At 36.3% G+C, this 19,143-nt stretch overlaps 1 protein-coding gene across 5 annotated transcripts in view; it reads right to left on the bottom strand.

Annotated features, from left to right (window-relative positions):
* Nucleotides 1-4,014: 4,014 nt before the first annotated feature.
* The window catches only part of BICD1 (BICD cargo adaptor 1), a 212,375-nt gene continuing 197,246 nt past the window's right edge, over nucleotides 4,015-19,143 (bottom strand). For 3 of the 5 annotated variants that reach the window (XM_032855317.1, XM_032855319.1, XM_032855320.1), the window contains 2 exons: nucleotides 15,453-15,528; nucleotides 4,015-10,194 (listed from right to left, as the gene is read on the bottom strand). In XM_032855317.1, the coding sequence (XP_032711208.1) occupies nucleotides 10,107-10,194; nucleotides 15,453-15,528 (164 nt within the window). In that variant the 3' untranslated portion in view covers nucleotides 4,015-10,106. The remainder of the gene's footprint in view (nucleotides 10,195-15,452; nucleotides 15,529-19,143) is intronic. The other 2 variants (XM_032855318.1, XM_032855322.1) reach the window with 2 other exon arrangements.

The following is a 19,143-nucleotide window of genomic DNA, read 5'->3' as shown; positions in this document are numbered from 1 at the left end:
ATAGTGCCTGATCAATAAATGTTCATTTAATGACTGCACAAGAATCTTTTGTAGTCACCAAACAATTTATAAGAGAAAATTGCAGTTTTCTACTGGGTATTTACCCTAAAGATACAAACGTAGTGATCCGAAGGGGCATGTGCACCCGAATGTTTATAGCAGCAATGTCTACAATAGCCAAACTGTGGAAAGAACCTAGATGTCCATCAACAGATGAATGGATAAAGAAGATGCGGTATATATACACAATGCAATACAATGCAGCCTCAAAGGAAATGAAATCTTGCCATTTGTGACGAAGTGGATAGAACTAAAGGGTATTGTGCTTAGCGAAATAAGTCAATCAGAGAAAGACAACTATCATATGATCTCCCTAATATGAGGAAGTGGAGATGCAACGTGGGGGGTTTGAGGGGTAGGAAAAGAATAAATGAAACAAGATGGGATCGGGAGGGAGACAAACCATAAGAGACTCTTACTGTCACAAAACAAACTGAGGGTTGCCGGGGGGAGGAGGGTAGGGAGAGGGTGGTTGGGTTATGGACATTGGGGAGGGTATGTGCTATGGTGAGTGCTGTGAAGTGTGTAAACCTGGTGATTCACAGACCTGTAACCCTGGGGCTAATAATACATTATACGTTCATAAAAAATTTAAAAATTAAAAAAAAGAGAGAAAATTGCAGTTTTAGTGGTCACGTGCAATGTTATACAGAGAACTTAAGAACAGCTTGGTGCCTACACACTGAACTCATTTAGTTTTTATTTCAACAATAGAAGAAATATGAAGTTGCTCCATTTCTCTGGTCTGACCCCAAAGTTGTTTCTTTCTTTTTTTAAAGGATTTTATTTATTTAATACAGAGAGAGAAAGCACAAGCAGAGAGGGAGTGGGAGAGGGAGAAGCAGGTTCCCCATTAAGGAGCCTGATGTGGGACTTGATCCCAGGACTCTGGGATCATGACCTGAGTGGAAGGCAGACACTTAAGGACTGAGCCACCCAGGCGCCCTAACTAAAGAGTATTTCCGAAAAATTTTGTTTTTCTTATCAACCACTAGATGTGGAAATTAAATGGCACTACCAGTAACGGTAGGCTGTCATCATCCAGTCCAATGACAGCCATTTTCCAGATAAAATGCACTTTTAAAAGACAGTCTTTGGTTTGGTGTACATAATTAAAAACACATTATCGTAATTATACCTGAATTCAAGTCAGCTTTGTATTTGCATCTGCTGGAAAAAAGTGACGTTAAATTAGACTTAGATAATTGGACTTTTAATAGGTAATATTTTCGTCAGTTGGATTTTATTTTCATCTTTGTTTGAAATTTGTTAAGTATGCATACTTAACCTGGATTTGTAATTTGAAGAGACTCTTTCCACATTACATGAGTATATTTAGTAACACGGATTTTATTTTCTAGTAAAGTAACCCAGAATTAGGGGAACTATTTATGAGAATAAAGAGAAGGCTGACTTCAAAATATATATTCCTTTCTGCTGATTCTAATGAGATAGCCAGGCTTGAAGTTTGGATCTACACAAATCTAAGAAAAATGGTAATTCTCAGCAGCAAGCTAATGTAAAGTTTAGCAATATGGCAATATCTTCTTTCTTTTAAAGATTTTATTTCTAAGTAATCTCTACACCCAGCACGGCGCTGGAACTGCAGGCCGACATTTAACCAACTGAGCTACCCAGCGCCCCACTAATTTTTATTTCTGACTTAGTCGTAAAATTTTGGGGAGCCCATATTTATTTTTTCATTTTTGAATAGATACTGTATTTCCATGGTTGAAACAAGAAAAAATACAAAAAGGCATTCAGCTCCTAGTGAGGAATCTGTCTCCTCTGGTTCCCTTCCACCATATGCTTTGCTCTTTTACAGATAACCATTTCTATTGGTCTTTACTGTTGTTTTACCAAGAAGAAGAAAAAAATTAATATATATTCTAATTTTCTCCCTTTTTTTCTTTAGGGTAGCTTAGTAAAACATAAGCCCTTATATCTTCAGTACCAATGGCTCTCGATGAAGTAAATAATCTTTTTCCTCTTTGATTTATTTAGAAGTTGATATAAAACACTTACTAATCTTGGGCTATTAGCTCTTCTAAATGACATAAATCTTCCTGTGATATTTGGCTGACCTTATTAATCATTCATAACTTCAAAGGAAGTCAAGTTGTGAAGCTATCAGTAGGGATCTTATATTAGTTTTAAATATATGGTAATTACAATGTCTACTGCTGTTATTTATTTATTTTAATGATTTTTATAATTTCTATACAACTTGATAGATAACATCAGAATTAAAAAAATTTTAAGTTGAAATGGGTTATGGAATTATTGCCAGATTCCACTTGATAACTCTTTAAAGTAATAGCATTAAAATGTTTTGTCCCAGATAATAAGCACATTGTTTTCTTTTTACAAGCACAGAAACTGGAAAATCCATTCTGTTAATAATAAAGTCCAGGTTCTGGATAGCTACCTTCACTGTTTAGGTCCTGGATCACTATTTTAGCATATTCTGGGGCAAGTCTGGCTACAGTCTCCCTCTACAGTCACATAGGGCCCTACACTTAGGATTCCCTGCCTGATTTAATGTTCTGCTGTCACAGTTTTGAAATTCTTAATAATTTTAGAACAAGGAGATCCACATTTTCATTCTGCACTGGGTCTCACCAATTATGTAAACAATTGTAACTTTTCTTTGCTCTTTACGGGATGTCACTATAGTGATGATTTATCTTATATTGTTTTCTACATTTAAATTACACTATGAATTATGTTTACTTTTGATACTGGCAATATTCTTTCCAGTGAGATTTATCTTCCTTATTGTTAATGTTGTGGCTGATTTATCCTTTTTTCTTAAAGTATTTCAATGATAATTCACTCATAAAATGTTTAAGAAGGAACTCTGGAGATGATTTCATTGTACACAAGAAGACTCCTTCAAACACAGTTAGAGATTACGATTGAACAAGAGAGAATGAGAATAACCATTCACTTACTTTAAAGACCATTTCCCTCGACTGGTTGGTATTTGGTGCCTGCCGGTATTACGGTAGGTGAAGTTAGGTTCTATAATCTCAATTCCAGATGAGTTATAACTAAGGCTTGGTGACAAGGAGCCAAGGAACCCATCTCTCAGGAACTTACTGCTCACGTTCAAAATTCAGGTTCCCATAATTTACTAGTCAATGTGTGTACAACCCCAAATAAAGGAAAATTCCTCCCACAAGGTCCCATCAATTCTGGACTCTTTCTTACCTCCAGTGGGGATGCAGGGCTACCCAAATCACCCGCAAAATGCAGGGATAAGAAGAAATTTTCTTGGTTCTCCTGGAGGCTGATCCAGTTTTTAGCTTTTGAATGCAACTACCAGCTTCCTTGTGTAAGAGAAGATGATGGATCAAACAGACTTAGAGATCCAACCTCCTAACCTTTCTCTTAGAAGAGAAAAAGGAGATATTTGTTGTGCCCATTAATCTGTTTAGTTATGATGAGGATTGCATTAGAGTTTTCGACTCATTAAAACTACATGGAAGTCCATATTTGCTCCAACATATATTTTTTGGGGGACTCTGCTGTTCCTTCATATGAAAGAGAACAAAGAAGTATTGTATCCTAAATAAAGCATACAAACTTCATTCTTCTTTCATTAAAATAATGTCCCCCCCCCTTTTTTTTTTTTGGAACAGTCATTTTCTTCATGTTGGAACATTCCTAATCTAATTCAGCTAAGTGTAACCACCTGCCAAAATATCCTTTTAGAAATGATTACAAGTGGGAAAGATGACAAGTGGAGAAAATGGGCAAATTTGATAAACATTACTTACTAGGAATGTGTAGAAATGTCAAAGCAAAGCATTTAGTTTTTAGTTCAAATAAGGGCTCTTTGCATAGATATATAAATCATATAGAGATTCATATACGTTTTTCTTATTTGATAAATACAAGTCAAAATGACATACAGAAAGATTGCTAAAACTGATAAAAAGGTAGCATAGATGAAATGACAAAAGATAACCAGTTTATTTACTGGAAAGAGATGCATTACACCATAGTCAGTTGGTAACATAAACCAAGATATAAGAACTATTATATCGGCTTTTGGTTATTTTCTTAGCATTGGAGTGCCTTTTCCAACCATTGATTACACAAACACAAGCAGATATCATAAATGGATTCTCCCAGAGACATTCACTTAGGATTGTCTACAATAAAAAAATTTAAAATGACAAGCAATAATAAATTCACAAGAATTATTTTGAATTTAAAATAAATGCATATGTCTTTGAGAACAAGTTTCTGTTGAAATTTGGATTTTAAAAAATGATTAGCAACAAAAGAATTTCTTAGGTCAGTCTTTTAGTCATGTTTTCATATGGTATTATCTTTAGGTGGAAACACTTCACATCATTTAATCCCAAAAGGCATAATAACAAAATTGCAATTAAATGTAGGAATAGCAGAATCATTACAACAACAATTATATAGTGTACAAATCAGGGTTGGCCACACACTACACAAATGTTAATACTGGAAAGAAATACAATTCAGAATCATGTATGGTTCATCATATACATGTAATCATGCAAATAAAAACACTGAGTAGATTACAAAAATATCATAAAAGATTTTCAAAGAATTGTTTAATTGACTCTAACAGTCAAACCATGGAGCTTAAAAATTTTGTGGCAATAATGGTAAAATCATTTCTTTCCTCTAAGATTTGATGTGTAATCATATCTATAAACCTAAATGACAAAATGATTCATTCTGGATATTCCGTATTATTGAATAATGGTTTGTCCACAAAAAGATGACATTTCTCTTTACTTCAAACGGTTCTCTGATCTTTGTTTTTTAAATGACTTTTTAGAAAGAAAACCGTACAGTCACACTAAAAGCATCCAATTTACTTCTCAGTGTTTTTATTAGAGAACCATAATAATCAGAGAATAATTCTGAAAGAAATAAAAGTTAAAAAAAAATGTGTTCTCGGCCAATGTTCTACAGCTCTTAAACTCCAATCACAGAAATAATCCGGCTTGGTAGTTTATCCAGGTGTCAGTTTAAATAGGACAAATTTTAAATAACTCTGAAGGAAAGGGATAAAAATACATTGAGGATTAGAGCCATGCATTTCAATATGGAAAGGAGACCAGATATAGGTAATAATCTCCTTACATTCCTAATGGAGAGAAGATCATAAGAGAAATAAGACGTCTATAGTGTTTGCATTATGAGTATGGGAAAGCTTACATGATGTGAAATTTCTCATGCAAACATTTTACACGCATACTTATGTACTCACACCCTTACAGTAAAGGCAGTTAATTACCCCTCTTCTTCTTAAGTAGAATATTATTTCTGGAAAATCGTCGATTGGGGAACATATCTCAGTACTAAGTATCTTCCTCAGTTATACTTTGTGGGAGAAGGATGAAAGAGATGCCTTGACAAAATCTTTCAGATGTCAACATAATTGGATCAGGCTACAAATGCAACACATCAGGGACTATGGTGGTTAACTTAGCATTTAAATAAAGATGAACTTACTTACAGACGCAACTCATCTGGGGGCATAATTGCAGACAGTGGAAAAGGTCACTCGGAAGCTAGACTGGTCTTCTATGTCCATAGAAATGGATTTCAAGGTAAAAATTACTTGTCGGTATCAGCATTGATCACGAACGTCATTTATCACAACTCTAGTTCAACAACTTTTTGGAGAACTATGTCCTCTTTATGTGAAAACATATTCTTCTAAATTTTTGCAATCTTAAATATGAGGATTATTTTAAATCATTCTAGTTTATAAACAAACAAAAAACCTGAAGAACAAAATTTTTTAAAATTGTGAACTTTTCCCTAGGAGTTCCTTTTGAATCTAGTCCTACTTTCTATCTACAGTATCAGTGGGTTTGGCCTCCTTGGGCTGAATCAGCACAGTTCCTTACTGGAAATTGATTAGTGTCCCTTGATGTGTCTTTCTGGAAGACAGATTATGTCTTTTGGCTGTTTGATTATAACAATTAGACATTAAATTTGCCATTCTTATCCTAGTAGAAAATATATTTCATTTCTTCTTTTTCATATTTTGTAATTTCTACTTGAGAATTGTAGTGGATTTCATTTAATACTGTCCACATTCACAGTTGGTTTATTTGACCAACATTTCATGGTTGGTTGAAACAGAAGGACTAGCTGCACAGGAATACTTTCCAAAGCAATAGAAAGAGGAAATATTGAGATTGAAGATGCTTTTAAGAAAAGATAAAATTTGAGAGGCATTTGCCCCCCAAGGGATTGCATACCTTCTATTTCCAAAGTATTCCTGAGGACATTTGTTTTTTCAAACGCTGACAATTGAGGCTTTTTAAAGTAAAATTACTAACAATATTATGAAATAGAGCTGGAAGAAAAAACAATACCAATGATTTCCTTTTTTAAAAATCAGATATCTTGGAAAAATTAAGATTGCCATCTTATTTTCAAGGGATAAAATATTTTGTGACTAACCAGCATAACTTTAATGTATTTTTAAGTTCAAAAGAAGCATAAGATTATGGAACCCCAGAATTATAATACATTATCATAAGATACATTGCCCCCTAACTCAATCCTTACTAGATAACCAATAATATTTAATTTTTAAAAAACCAATGTTCCCTATGATTATCAATATTAGTGATTCATATCCCACTGTTAAAAATCTCTTTCATCAAGGTAATATAAATCCTACACACTAAAGTCTTAGTTTTTCTTATTCCAGTCTAAATAGTGATATCTATAGCTGGTAACTCTTGTTAAATTTCCTTTCTTTGGAGGTCACTATTGTACCTCCTCTTCCTTAGGCTAAATAAAAGTATTATCTTTCTAAATGGGTCTTTTCTTAATTATTTAATAGCTTTCTGTTTTCTCAAAGTTCTGCAAATTCTTCTTCTTGAAGCAGAATTGGATGTAAGAAAGGGATCTGATGAGTCAGAAGTTGATTGAAAAGAATTATCCAAGGGTCCTGTATACCCCTGTGCACTCAGGCTAAAGGAAATTTATTGCTCCCTTAAATTTAATTTAATTTTTTAGCTAAGAGGAATCCTCAGTTAGGAAAGCATTTCTGCATAAGGACTTCTTTTTAGGATGGTAATTGTGTTTACCTTTAAAAACCTATCTAATTACTTTGCTAACCACTCTTGCTGGTTAGCTTTAATCTTTGACCACTCTGTTCCCAATAATTAGCCATATTCTTGTTGTATTTCTGTGTTTGGTTTTTATTCTACAAGTCTATCTACAATTAGTCTTACTGAGGTTCACTCTTTTTGATTTTCACTGATACTTCAATTTTTCATTTCCTTTTGATTCCTGATTTTTTTTACAGGTACTAATTTTAACACATTCTACACATATTTATTCTTTTAAATGCATCTAAATAAATACAGATATGGCTCAGTTTAAAGTGTACTAAATGATGCCACAGTGTAAGTACATGGAATTCTCTCCTACTGCTTAGGGATTATTATCTAATTTTGTGCTGAAAATAAGATATTTATTTCCAAGTCTCTATATCTTCTTGGCAAAATTTTGCTAAAATTAACATGTTTATAGAACTCATATTTCAAAACAAGCATTTCCCACTCTATTAAGATAAAGAACTGAGTTAAAACCAGCATCTAATAGACTTTGTATGGGAAGAAATAAATGTTCCATCTACAATGTGGCTTTTCACCGGGTCATAAATACAAAGTCAGAGAGCATGAAAGCAATACTACACTGTAAATAGGCACACAGATGGTACTGTGTGACAGTACTGTGTGTAGTTACACACAGACAGTACTTACTGCTCAGTTCCCTGTACCACCAACAATACCGAGATGCAGCATAGGAAGATTTTCTGAGGTACTTTTAAAAAAGGCATATTTTCCCTCAGGCACAAACAGTTTTTCTTAAAAGTCAACTTAGCAGCTATGCCACTTCTCAGGTCTGAAAACATGATGCTTGAAGAACAAATAAAAAGATAAAAAAGAAAAAGCAGGAATGGGGAAGTATGGGGAATGGGGTCGTTTCTTTCAACTGAACTCCAACAAAACCCACACTGTCTCATTCATACTGGTACCAGGCAGATAAAACACCAATAAAATGAAGCGAGTGTTTAGGAACAACAAGGCGATGCAGGTAGGGAAAGAGCAGAACGTTAGGGTGCCGTGATCTGGACTTTGTGAAGATTTGCTTTGTTTCTTGTTTTCTATACTTTAACCTGAATCTCTATTTTGGTGAAGATTTCCAGTTACTCCAAGTTGCATAATGAATGACGCTGTTGAAAAGTAGCACTCATAGAAGGAAATCAAAACCTCTTGGTTGCTTTGGTAATAGTGTGACCACTACTTAATAGGTACACGATTGACGAAAGCTTCTGCACTGTGCTTTATGTTTTACCGACTGGCTGCCATCTTTGATGGACCGTCCATTAATGTACCACCCACTCCCACTCAGTAAGCCGCGATCTCCACTACCAGATCTTCACTGTGAGAGCCCGGCCTTGTTCACTACCTTTTGTGTTAACAGTGAGGACTGTTTTCGTTTTGAAGAGAAGTTACAGATATAGTTCCACGAAAAGGTCGAACTGTTAATGGTCTTAAGTAAGTTAAGGCTACCTGACTAGACAAGGAATCAGGGCTAGGAGCAATTGTGTGGGCAGCACTTGAGAGTTAAGGAGCCCAGGAGTGTTAGACCTTTCAGCTCGATTAGCTGTTTTCCTTGTTTGTCAGATTATGTGCAAAAGAAATTTTGCCATGAAAATCCACTGCCTTAAATCAAGTCATAAACGTTACCCAGCAGAATCTGAAAACAAACTAAGAACATGGCCTATCTCAATATAATATAATGATTGTAGGCACCTGAGTGTTTGTCAAAAGTCGACAATGAGCTAAGGTTTATTATTGTTTTTTGGCAAGGACGATTCACTATAAAAAAAAAAAAAACCCCAACAACAATGAAACGTACAATCCTACTCAAAATTTGAACACTTTCTGGGTCAACTAATTAACCAAACGCTAAGTTACATCTATGTATATATTTTCCCATTTGATACCTTTTTGCAGGAAAAACTCCTAGTAGGACCCTGAATTTGGGAAAGTAAAAAAAAAAAAATTCTGGTCATTTAATAAACACAGCATTTTGTTTCCCTTCACATTATTTAGCTTTCTTAACATTATCACACACACATACACACACACACAAATGGGCAGCACCAGTGCATCTACTTGTCTGTAATTTAAAAAAATTAAAGATGCTGTCAAGAGTTGAATAAGTCAATGAATCATAGCATAGTTTTTCTTAGACTTACTTAATGATGGCAAGTGAAGAATTCTGGTTAAAAAAAAAAGAAAGAAAGAAAAAACAACCAGCAGTTAATGAGCTACTGATCAGAAAATAAGTGCATAAACAGTATCATTGTAGCAGCAAAATACAGTTATTGTTAACATTCTGATGCACCTCATTTATTATTTTGTGCAAGAAACATGACCACAGTCTGGCCAATTCCAGATTTCGAACTAAATTAAAACTCATACTTAACTGAGCAAATTATGCATACTTAACAATAAAGGAATTAAATTCACCTCTCACAGAAATTATTTTTATAGACATAAATCATGTGGTAAATAAAATACAAAATAAATATCAATGACAAAAAGTATCAGAATCAACTCCTATAGCTGAATTTGAAGTATAAGGAAAGATGACTTTACAATATATGTATTTTACATTGTCTTAGGTCTTTCTTACGCTATCGAGGTAAAGCCAGCCATCTGAGATACATAGTTCCGGTTTCCTTTTATTTTTTGTTTTTATTGAACTCAACCATAGACATTTGATTGCAGAATTTATCTGTGACTTAGAGAAACCATAAAATGTTTCATCACACTTGAGTCTGTGCTTTGTGTTATTCTTCTTAACTTTCTCTCATCTTCCAAAATGATGAACATGAATCCAATCCTATATCTCACAACCGAGAAGAAAACACCCGCCGGGTCTTGGGCAGTATCCTGTGTGGGGCTACAAAGCATTCACCTTAGATATCCGTCCGCGGGAGATGAAGACTAGGGGTAAGGAGGCTTGGAGAGACAGTGGAGAGGGGCGCAGTGTGGGCTGGAATGTGGCTGCTCATCAGGGAGAGCTAGGTCAGGACTGAAAATGAGAAACAAGCATGTCAGCAAGAAACGCATTTACAGGAGGCCAGGCATACTCTTAAGAGTTACAGAGACACAATCTTTTCATAGAAATTTTAAAAACAGAAACACAAATTTTGCACAGAAAATAGTTTAAAGCATGCCAAGATGACTGCAGCTTTTCAAAAACAATGCCAAAAAAACCCAAAACCAACCAAACAAAAAACCTTAGGGAAATGACACGTAAACCCTTCCCCTGAGGTCGCTCTATTCCATTTCTGCACACAGTCTCATTTCCTCTAGGTCTCTGTGTTAGTTGCAAGATTTCTTCAAATCAGTTTTCAAAACTTCAATATGCATACCATCTACTTGGGGGATCTCGGTAAAATGCAGCTTCTGATTGATAGGTCTGGGATGGGACAGGAGAATCTTCATTTCCAACAAGCTCCAGGGGAGTAGACAACGTTAGATCAAAGCTTTAGAGGACCCACAGTTCTCTGCTGGATCTAGATTCCCTAGGATAAGTAATTTGCCCATGGAAGCCTAATTTGCTCTAAGGGTTCCCACTACTTGCTTTAGTTTGGCAGTATAAGTAAGACAGGACAGTTTTAAGACTTCCTAGTTATTGAGCAAACCATGCACACTTCCAAATAACCACTTCTGAGAGCCTCCTGTTTAAATGAATGCATAAATGCTCAGGCTAATTAATGTCTTGATGAATAATCTTGAAGGACAAGGGAGTAAAACTTCCTAAGGTAAAAAAACTACAAAACACTTTTGGGTTTGGACCCTCTCAAAGATGACTGACTGGGGGAAACACACACTATGGGTTTTTTTTAATCGAAAAAGACTGGCATTTTTCTAAAACTCTGATTTTCCCCCTCATATATTATGAAATTCAGTACCATAGAATTCATTTCAAATCAGAGCCATTTAATTAAGCCATGGCCCAAATATATAGATATTTAATAAATAATTTCTTATCTATTTCATTTTTATATCTAAAGTTAATATTATCATTTAATTCATTAAAAATTAGCATTCAAAATCCTTTTTATTTTTGGTACTGAAATTATCCTTCAAGTGTAACTCTTGAACTTTAAGACAAAATTATAATTATGTAAACTGCTGATCTACTTGAGGTCATCCTTAGTTCCCAAACTCTTTGAACTGCTATGAATTTACTTTCAGAGGACAGCGCTCTTCTGTACTAGTTAGAGCAACCTGTGATAAAAATGACCTTTCCTACCTATTTTTAAAATGTGGTAGGTAGCCCTGGGAGAGCTGAAGCTTCAACACCAGGGCTTAAAAAAAAAAAAAAAAAATCATTGCATGGCAAGGTTCTTCCTCCCCACTGTAGACGGAGTCAGATGGCCCAGGAAACAGAGCAGCAGACAGACTCTCCCACAGACCTAACAGAGCTTCTCTGTTAGAGCTGCATTGTTTAGAACACGTTTCTTTTTTAGGGAGCTAAACACATTATTCAACATAAGTTGTGGCAAGTAGTGTGGGGTGGTCACATTATAAAAGAAAGATGTTGGAAGGTCCCATGTAGTCTAAATACTCTTCCCAATCAAGGAAGGCAAACATTTCTTTTCTTTTCTGAGCTAACACACAGCATGATTTTGGTTTCTGGACGAAGACAAGAATTTCTGCTGGACCAGCTGAAGGGTATGGCAACAGCTGAGCCACAGGTTATGTAGCTCACTTGGCCCAACACCATCACATTATGTCATTCATAATGATTTCAAAATGAGTTCACTATTTCAGATTTCTTACATGATTTCAGATTTTCATAAATATTTTATATTACACTATTTCTACTTTACATGATTTCAAAATGTATTCACTACTTCAGATTTCTTAAATGATTTCAGATTTTCATAAATACTTTATATTATACTATTTCTACTTTACATGATTTCAAAATGTGTTCACTATTTCAGGTTTCTTACATGATTTCAAATTTTCATAAATACTTTATATTACACTACTTCTACTTTACATTTGCGTAAAATGCCATCACACTATATACATTAAAACAGAAGCATTTTCTTGGCTTACTGGTTAAGAAATTATTTCTTAGATGTAAATATTTAATAAGTTCTCATTATTTCAGGTACAGGCTGTATTTAGTTCCAATTGCTAACAGCCTTCAGGAACCCACTTGTTATTCAACCTTTACCATTTAAGAACCTACTTTTTGTAGGTAGATCATTTTGTAAACAGTAGGCTTAGGAAACTGTTCCTAAGATGTAAAAATCGATATTTCTTCAGAAAGTTTCCTTTTTCGTCCCAGTAAGCAATTCCCCGATAGAAGGGGAGAAGTGCTAAATCCCAAACATCTCCATATATTTAAATATTACATCTAAGGCTGCCCCACATTGGGCATTCCCTTCACATTATGATTATCTATTATCTATAAACAACTTTAATAATTTAGCTTTACAACGGAATCAGTCTGTAAGAAGCATATATGGAAAATATGAGAATGCTCATTTATTTAAAACCCTACACCTAAAAAGTTATTTGAACATATGTATAAGCTGATGGACATATAAAACAATTTTTATTCTGAGAAAACAGAGATAGAGAACACTGATCTAAAGTTACTCAACATTGTGAGCATGTTCTATTTCTCATGTTTCTCATTAAACGAATGTTCCTTTCTTTTCAATTCAGTGGTACTGGGTCAACATGAGTGATTGAAATTCTGATTATGCTCCTTACAGTATAATGAAAACCGGGGAGGTTCTCCTGGTGGTACAGTGATGTACCGTGTTGGTTAGGACAACACCTGCCAGGCTCGTTGGGCTCAATAGCTTTCAGGATGGGTGACCCTGAAGAGGTCATGTTACCTCCTACTCCTCCCCCTCAGTTTTCTGGTTTCAAAATGGGTGTGATAACTGTTCCTACCTTCTGGGAGTTGCAATGGTTAATAAGTGTAAAGAACCGAACACATGTCATGTACACGATAAGAATTCAAACACTGGCTGTTAACTTTTCTGCCACCAAGAAGTGACAAGAGCAGTGAAGGCTTTAAATTGGATCCAACTGGCAGCAGGTGTGGGTGGGAAGGAAGTCAATCATAATCCCAGTGACTATGAAAATAAGTTTTTCCAGGTCTATGTGGATTTTATGATTTCTTTGGGACCACAGAACCTGGCTATGCTTTGTTCATGTGGGTAGAAACTAGAAACATTTGTAACTCATTAAATTGCTTTTCTTTAAAGTAAATCATCCCTGTGAAGGTGTAACAAGCAACCTAAATTCTGTAAGCTCAGAACATACAGAACTGGGGCAGGTAACCGGTTACTCAAACCAGTTCCTAAAAAAAAAAAAGTAAAGTGAAATAAAACTTAAAAAATTTCCCCAGTAGCCTTTCCCCTCCTTACCTAATTGAAACACTTAGAGAAGTAGGCTTCTCTATGCTTTCCCAAAGCAAATCAGAGAAGTTATGAAAGAGGCCACAGACCTTTGCCTTGAGGAAGTTAGGTACTGACAACGGTTAGTAAGAGTAACACATCTCGAGAGCACACTATGCATCGGGTCTGTGCCACACTGAATCCCTCAGAACTATTCCCTTCCTTACTTTACAAGTTAAAAAAACAAAAACAAAAACAAAAACCACACACACGTAGACAGAGAATCTTAGCTAGCAAAAGCAACTTTCCACGATTACACAACTAGCAGGGGGTAGAGGTGGGATTTCAACCCAAACAATCTGCCTCCAGAGCTCATTCCCTTATTCCTGTAATCAGCAGGTGCTGAACTTGGGTTGCGTGCCTGGCACTGTGCCAGGACCTGGCGGGGGTGGGGTGCTTGGTGGAGAAGGGACGGTGGCAGTGGGTTAAGACCCCATGTTGTTCACCACTACATGCACTGGGTCCCACTAGCATGGGTCTGAACATTTACCATTACATTCAGTTAGTCACATCATTAAAATGACTCTATAGCTGGCTGTTATGATAAGATGGTATTCATATGTCAGCAAAGAAGGTACCTGAGATAAAAACTCTGTGACTGGAATCCTGTGGGCAGAGTAGACATCAATCAGGAGACACTGGCTTGGGGCTTATTTAATTGTGTACCTTCTCCTGCTAACTCCATGTCTCCCTTCTGCAACTGGCAGGCACAGCCCCCTCTGAGACCAAGTCACATGGGGGCTTTGGCTGCCCCCGTGTTTCTGCGGAGTGTCTGGGGCTCCCCAGCTCTCCTGGTTCGAACCCCTGACCACATGCAGCCTGCTCCTGACATCCACTCCTGAGGTCTGTGGGGCTGTATTTAGGCCTGCCCCTATGCCGAAACAGCCTTCCTCTGGTAGAAGAGTGACACATACATTAAAATACAGAAAGAACAATAAGTAGACTAAAAAAGCCACACCAGACTATAAAAACTTTGTACCATCAGAGGCCAAATAACTGGAGATGAAGTACTACCCAGAGACGGAACGTCCTGAGGGGGTGCTCTGATGCTGAGTCCGAGTTCACCCACGTGGGGGTAAATTCGTGATGGATTTGCAAAGCTTTCACTGGAATAAAAACTGTCAACCACTATGGTGAGTGCTATGAAATGTGTAAGCCAGATGACATGTACATCACCTGATGGGTACAGACCTGTACCCCCGGGGCAAATAATACATTATATGTTAATTAAAAAAAATTGTCAACCAATTCTCCAATTTAGTGTGCAGGGAGTGAGTAACACTACCTTTAAGATTCCTCAGTTAATCTCACATAAAGGGCACTATCACTGTAAATATTCTTTTAAAATGCCAATTATAAATTTTTCTCCAGCCTTCAAATCCAGTTTTAATGAGTATAGTGAGTGGAGACAAAAGAGAGACGCATTCATAAAGCTGTCTTGGAATAGACAGGAGATATGCTTTCTATTCTTACTGCTTATTTATCTGAGAACTATATTCTAAGGACAAAAGACAAGCAAAAGAAGAAGTAGGGCAAACATCCTAACAACTCCAAGTTTTGTACTTTGGAAGGTAATGAACCACTGCACTAATCCTAGCATTTATTCACATAAGGGAGCTGAAGGGAGCTCTGAGTCTACCCACTAGCAGCCAGTAAAATAAACTAGTTCTCCTGCCTGTCCACGGAGCACAGGTAGACTTCAGGTATCCAGAGTATGTTAGCATAGCCCCTGTTTAAGATAAAATGTAGCAAATATAATTATGAATAGGAAGTTATGGTGTGGAAAGGAGAGCTTGGGATCCATGGATCTGACATGCAGCTGGGTGAGAAGAGAAAGGACGTCCGAATTTACCTGACAGTTGGGCAGTCTTGCCTCCCGGCTAGTTGTGAGCACTGTGGCGGTACGGAGGCAGCAGGCTGCTGACAATCTACAAGAAACTGATAAATTAGACATGTATACAAAGAGATGACGGAGCATCGTGTTAGTAACAGTAATGAAAGCAGTTGCCTGAGAGATTTAGTGAGGAATGTGCATTCATACAGAAACATCTGACATTTTATTTCCCCCTGAATGAGGTCAATAGAAAAGATGTTTTTCTTAATTAAATACAGGATTTAAAAATTAGTGATGCAAAATTGGTAGTGAGCTTTCTCAAGAACATTAGAATATATGTGGCCATTCACATTTAGTATCTGGATACATCTAAAAATATAGGGTCTATTAATATAACGAAAGATCTTCAAGTTCTGAACTTGAACACGATGGCAGTTACAGGCTTAGCACCTAAATCTGCTTTTCCAAAATGGAATACATTCAGATAACTGCCTTTATTGTCAGGACACATGGGCATATTGTCAATCCCATAGGTACACTGAAAAAAGCAAGCATGCAATACAATGTTTTCAATGATTAAGGAGATATTAGAGAAGGAAATCACCTTTACAGTTTTCTGAAAATTTTGTTAATCAAAAGCAAGATTTGTTAGCAGAAATATTAGAATGTTTATTATATAGTAAATTGTTATTAACTTGGACTGATGGAGAAAGCTAACCTGAATGGGAAGTCCACTTTTGTTATATTTTAAAGTCATATAATGTAACTCACACTAGATTAACAAAATGCTAGCTATTAAAACTCCATGTTTTAGCTAATCAGTTATGTTAATCATCTACTGCAAGAAAGACCATGTGCTGAGTGTTCCACACTAATGAAAGAACATCTGTTTATTGGTACCAGGCTGACTGTACTGGAGTCACCTGAGAAGTGGTTAGAAATGCATGTTAAACTTTTGCAAAAAGATTTTGCAAAAAAAGTTAAAATTGGAGTTAGACTTGAAAATTCAATTAGTCTAAAGTAACTGCAGGATGTCCTCTCACTAAGTGTTCAGACGAAGTATTTCCTTGGCAAATTGCTTTCTTTATTTGTTATGTAGGTAATATTGAAGCCAAATTATCATAAAAACTTGGATTTACAGGCTTGAATTATTAAAGCTCTACTGAAATTTACATTCACAGGCCTGTATCTAAGTACCACTTGTTCTAAAGCCAGCCTATTTTCATTACAGCAAAACCTGCCTATATAATTCCAGAATACCAAAATTCATGCAAACTGCTGATGCTTTTGCTTACAACACTGAAAACACACTAAAGCTGTCTGTGATGTAAAGTACACAGGCTTGATTTGCGTTCATTCACGAGAACATCCTTACTGAAGGGAGCCTTTCACAGGCGGTCTTTGTTGCAGAGTAGCTTATTAATTATCACTTATTAATAGGAATGAGATCTGCTTCTGATTGGTAGCTGGTCTATAGATTATCACACTCAGTAAAAGTCCTTCAAATGTAACAACTCCATTTTCTCCACTTTGGGGAAATTTTTTTTTCTTCTCCTTTAACTCCTTGTCTTCTCATTTTGCATCTTGATTAGCTCAAAGATTCCCTTTTGTAGAAACTCAGAGTCTTAAAGGATGAATTCCTTTATGCTCCTTTTATCTTTTCCAACAGATTTCCTATCTGAGTTATCATTTAGGGATGTCAAGGACTTTGAGATGGTCAGCAGACATGCAGTTTTGTTTAAGTTAACCAGGAGAGTGCTGCCTTCCTATGGTGTATTTGGGTAAATACAATGGATATAAATGAAAATGAACTTTTGGAGAACCACTCTGGAATTTGGCCTCAGGTCTTCCATTTCCAGGCAGGTAAAAACGAAGCACTCCTATAGCAAAATTTTGGCCTCTGTGAAATGACAAGCCTTAGAATTAGAGTAATTTGAGTAGGGGGTTTAAATTTGTTTCCATATTTCGCTTACATTAGAAATGGGGTTTTTTGCTAATGCAATTATAGATTATTATTTATTCAAAATATGCTCTGTGATGAAATTTAGAGAGCAGGTGAGCAGAGACAGAGTGCACTCTCTTAACAAAATGTCAACGAGTGGTGGATATTCCTGACATTTGTAGTGAATATCGAATTTTTCTCCTTTAGAAGTAACATCACATGTTGCAATACCTCAACAGGCCATACCGCCCTGAAAATGGCCGATCTCGTTTGATCTCAGAAGCTAAGCAGGGTCGGGCCTGGTTAGTACTTGGATGGGAGAAGTAACATCACCTCTGGCCTAATTATTATTATTATTATTTTGTACTTGTTATTTACACTTACTTAGCTAAGTGTTGTTTTTAAAGGATAAAAAGCAAATTCTACAGGTAAGATGGTGACAGATGAAAAAAGTGAAATTTGAAAAATGGACGTATTGCTCTGACTCAACCATCTTCTAAATCTCTCTTCTCAGGTTAACAGCCCTCCAGTTATATACACATCTAACCCAGCCGAGCAGTGGATGTGTGACAGCATGGACTTTGTAAAATGAAAGGAGTGAATTGGGAGATTGGGAAAATCCTTCCTAGTTCCGAGATGCTATGGGTTCTACATAGTCTCACCTGCTCTTTCTAGGATCTACGCCAGGGGTAGACTCACTCCTGAAGGAGCGAGGCCTCATCTCATTACGTTTGAGGGCATAAAAGATGAAAATTATTTGACCCAATCAGGATGCATTAAAGAACGCCAGCAGCCACTGTTGTCCTGTGGGCCACAAGAACACAACCATTCAACAATCAAGTTACTAAACTCCTAGTATGTGTTCAAAACTGTTAGGTACTGCGGACAAAGGGAAAACAGAGAAGATATAGTCCCTGGCCATTTGGGTAAGACAATCATATTCAACGAGCAGTTACAATAAAGTGTCACGATGATGATGATGATGGTGACGATGATGATGGTGAGGATGATGACAGCACCTAGCACTTATTTATTGCCCACTGTGTGCCAGGCACTGTGGAGGCACTTAACCTGCATGCTCTCCTATAACCCTGTTTTATGAGTCGCAGTTGATGGATGAGGAAAGGGGGACTTGGGTTAAGTAGCTAGCCAAAGCCCACTAAGAGATGGATCTGGATTTAAATCCAGGATTGCATGATCCAAAGGCTAGACTGAATTTACAGACATATCACTGCATTGCTTTCCATGATAGGGAAGTGTAGGGGCCTCAGAGCAGAAAAGCTTAACTAAATCTAAGTGGTCAAGAAATGCTTCCTGGAAGGTTGTAACATCCAGGCTAATGCCTTAAGAAAAAAATTTAGCCAGAGAACTTCTTAGCAACTATAAATGGTTTATAGTCTCTACTAATAGCAATAAAATATTTCATCATAAAATTAAAGTCTTTTGAAATGCTCAGAACTGAATTAGATCATTCATAAGGTTACAGGACTGAGAAATGTCAGAGCATACTCAAGAGATTTTTAGTGCCTCAAGGGCAGATGAATAAGGCATATGACAGCTTAAAGCATCTATAGGTCTGTAGTGACAGACATAGGAAGAATACCCATGTATGACATTCCTCCATAAACAAAAGCCAACTAGAAAGGAAGGTTAAAAAAAAATGAAGGAGAAAGAAAGAAGGAAATTATTTGCTGAATCAGCATGATGTAATTTCTCTTAGGAACTTAATGTTAGTTACCACTTTTTTAAGTCTTAGCAATACTCCAG

Source organism: Lontra canadensis, unplaced genomic scaffold, assembly GCF_010015895.1.
Source record: "Lontra canadensis isolate GAN:19392208 unplaced genomic scaffold, GSC_riverotter_1.0 scaffold9, whole genome shotgun sequence".
Lineage (NCBI taxonomy): Eukaryota > Metazoa > Chordata > Mammalia > Carnivora > Mustelidae > Lontra > Lontra canadensis.
This window is presented reverse-complemented; position numbering and strand designations above follow the sequence as displayed.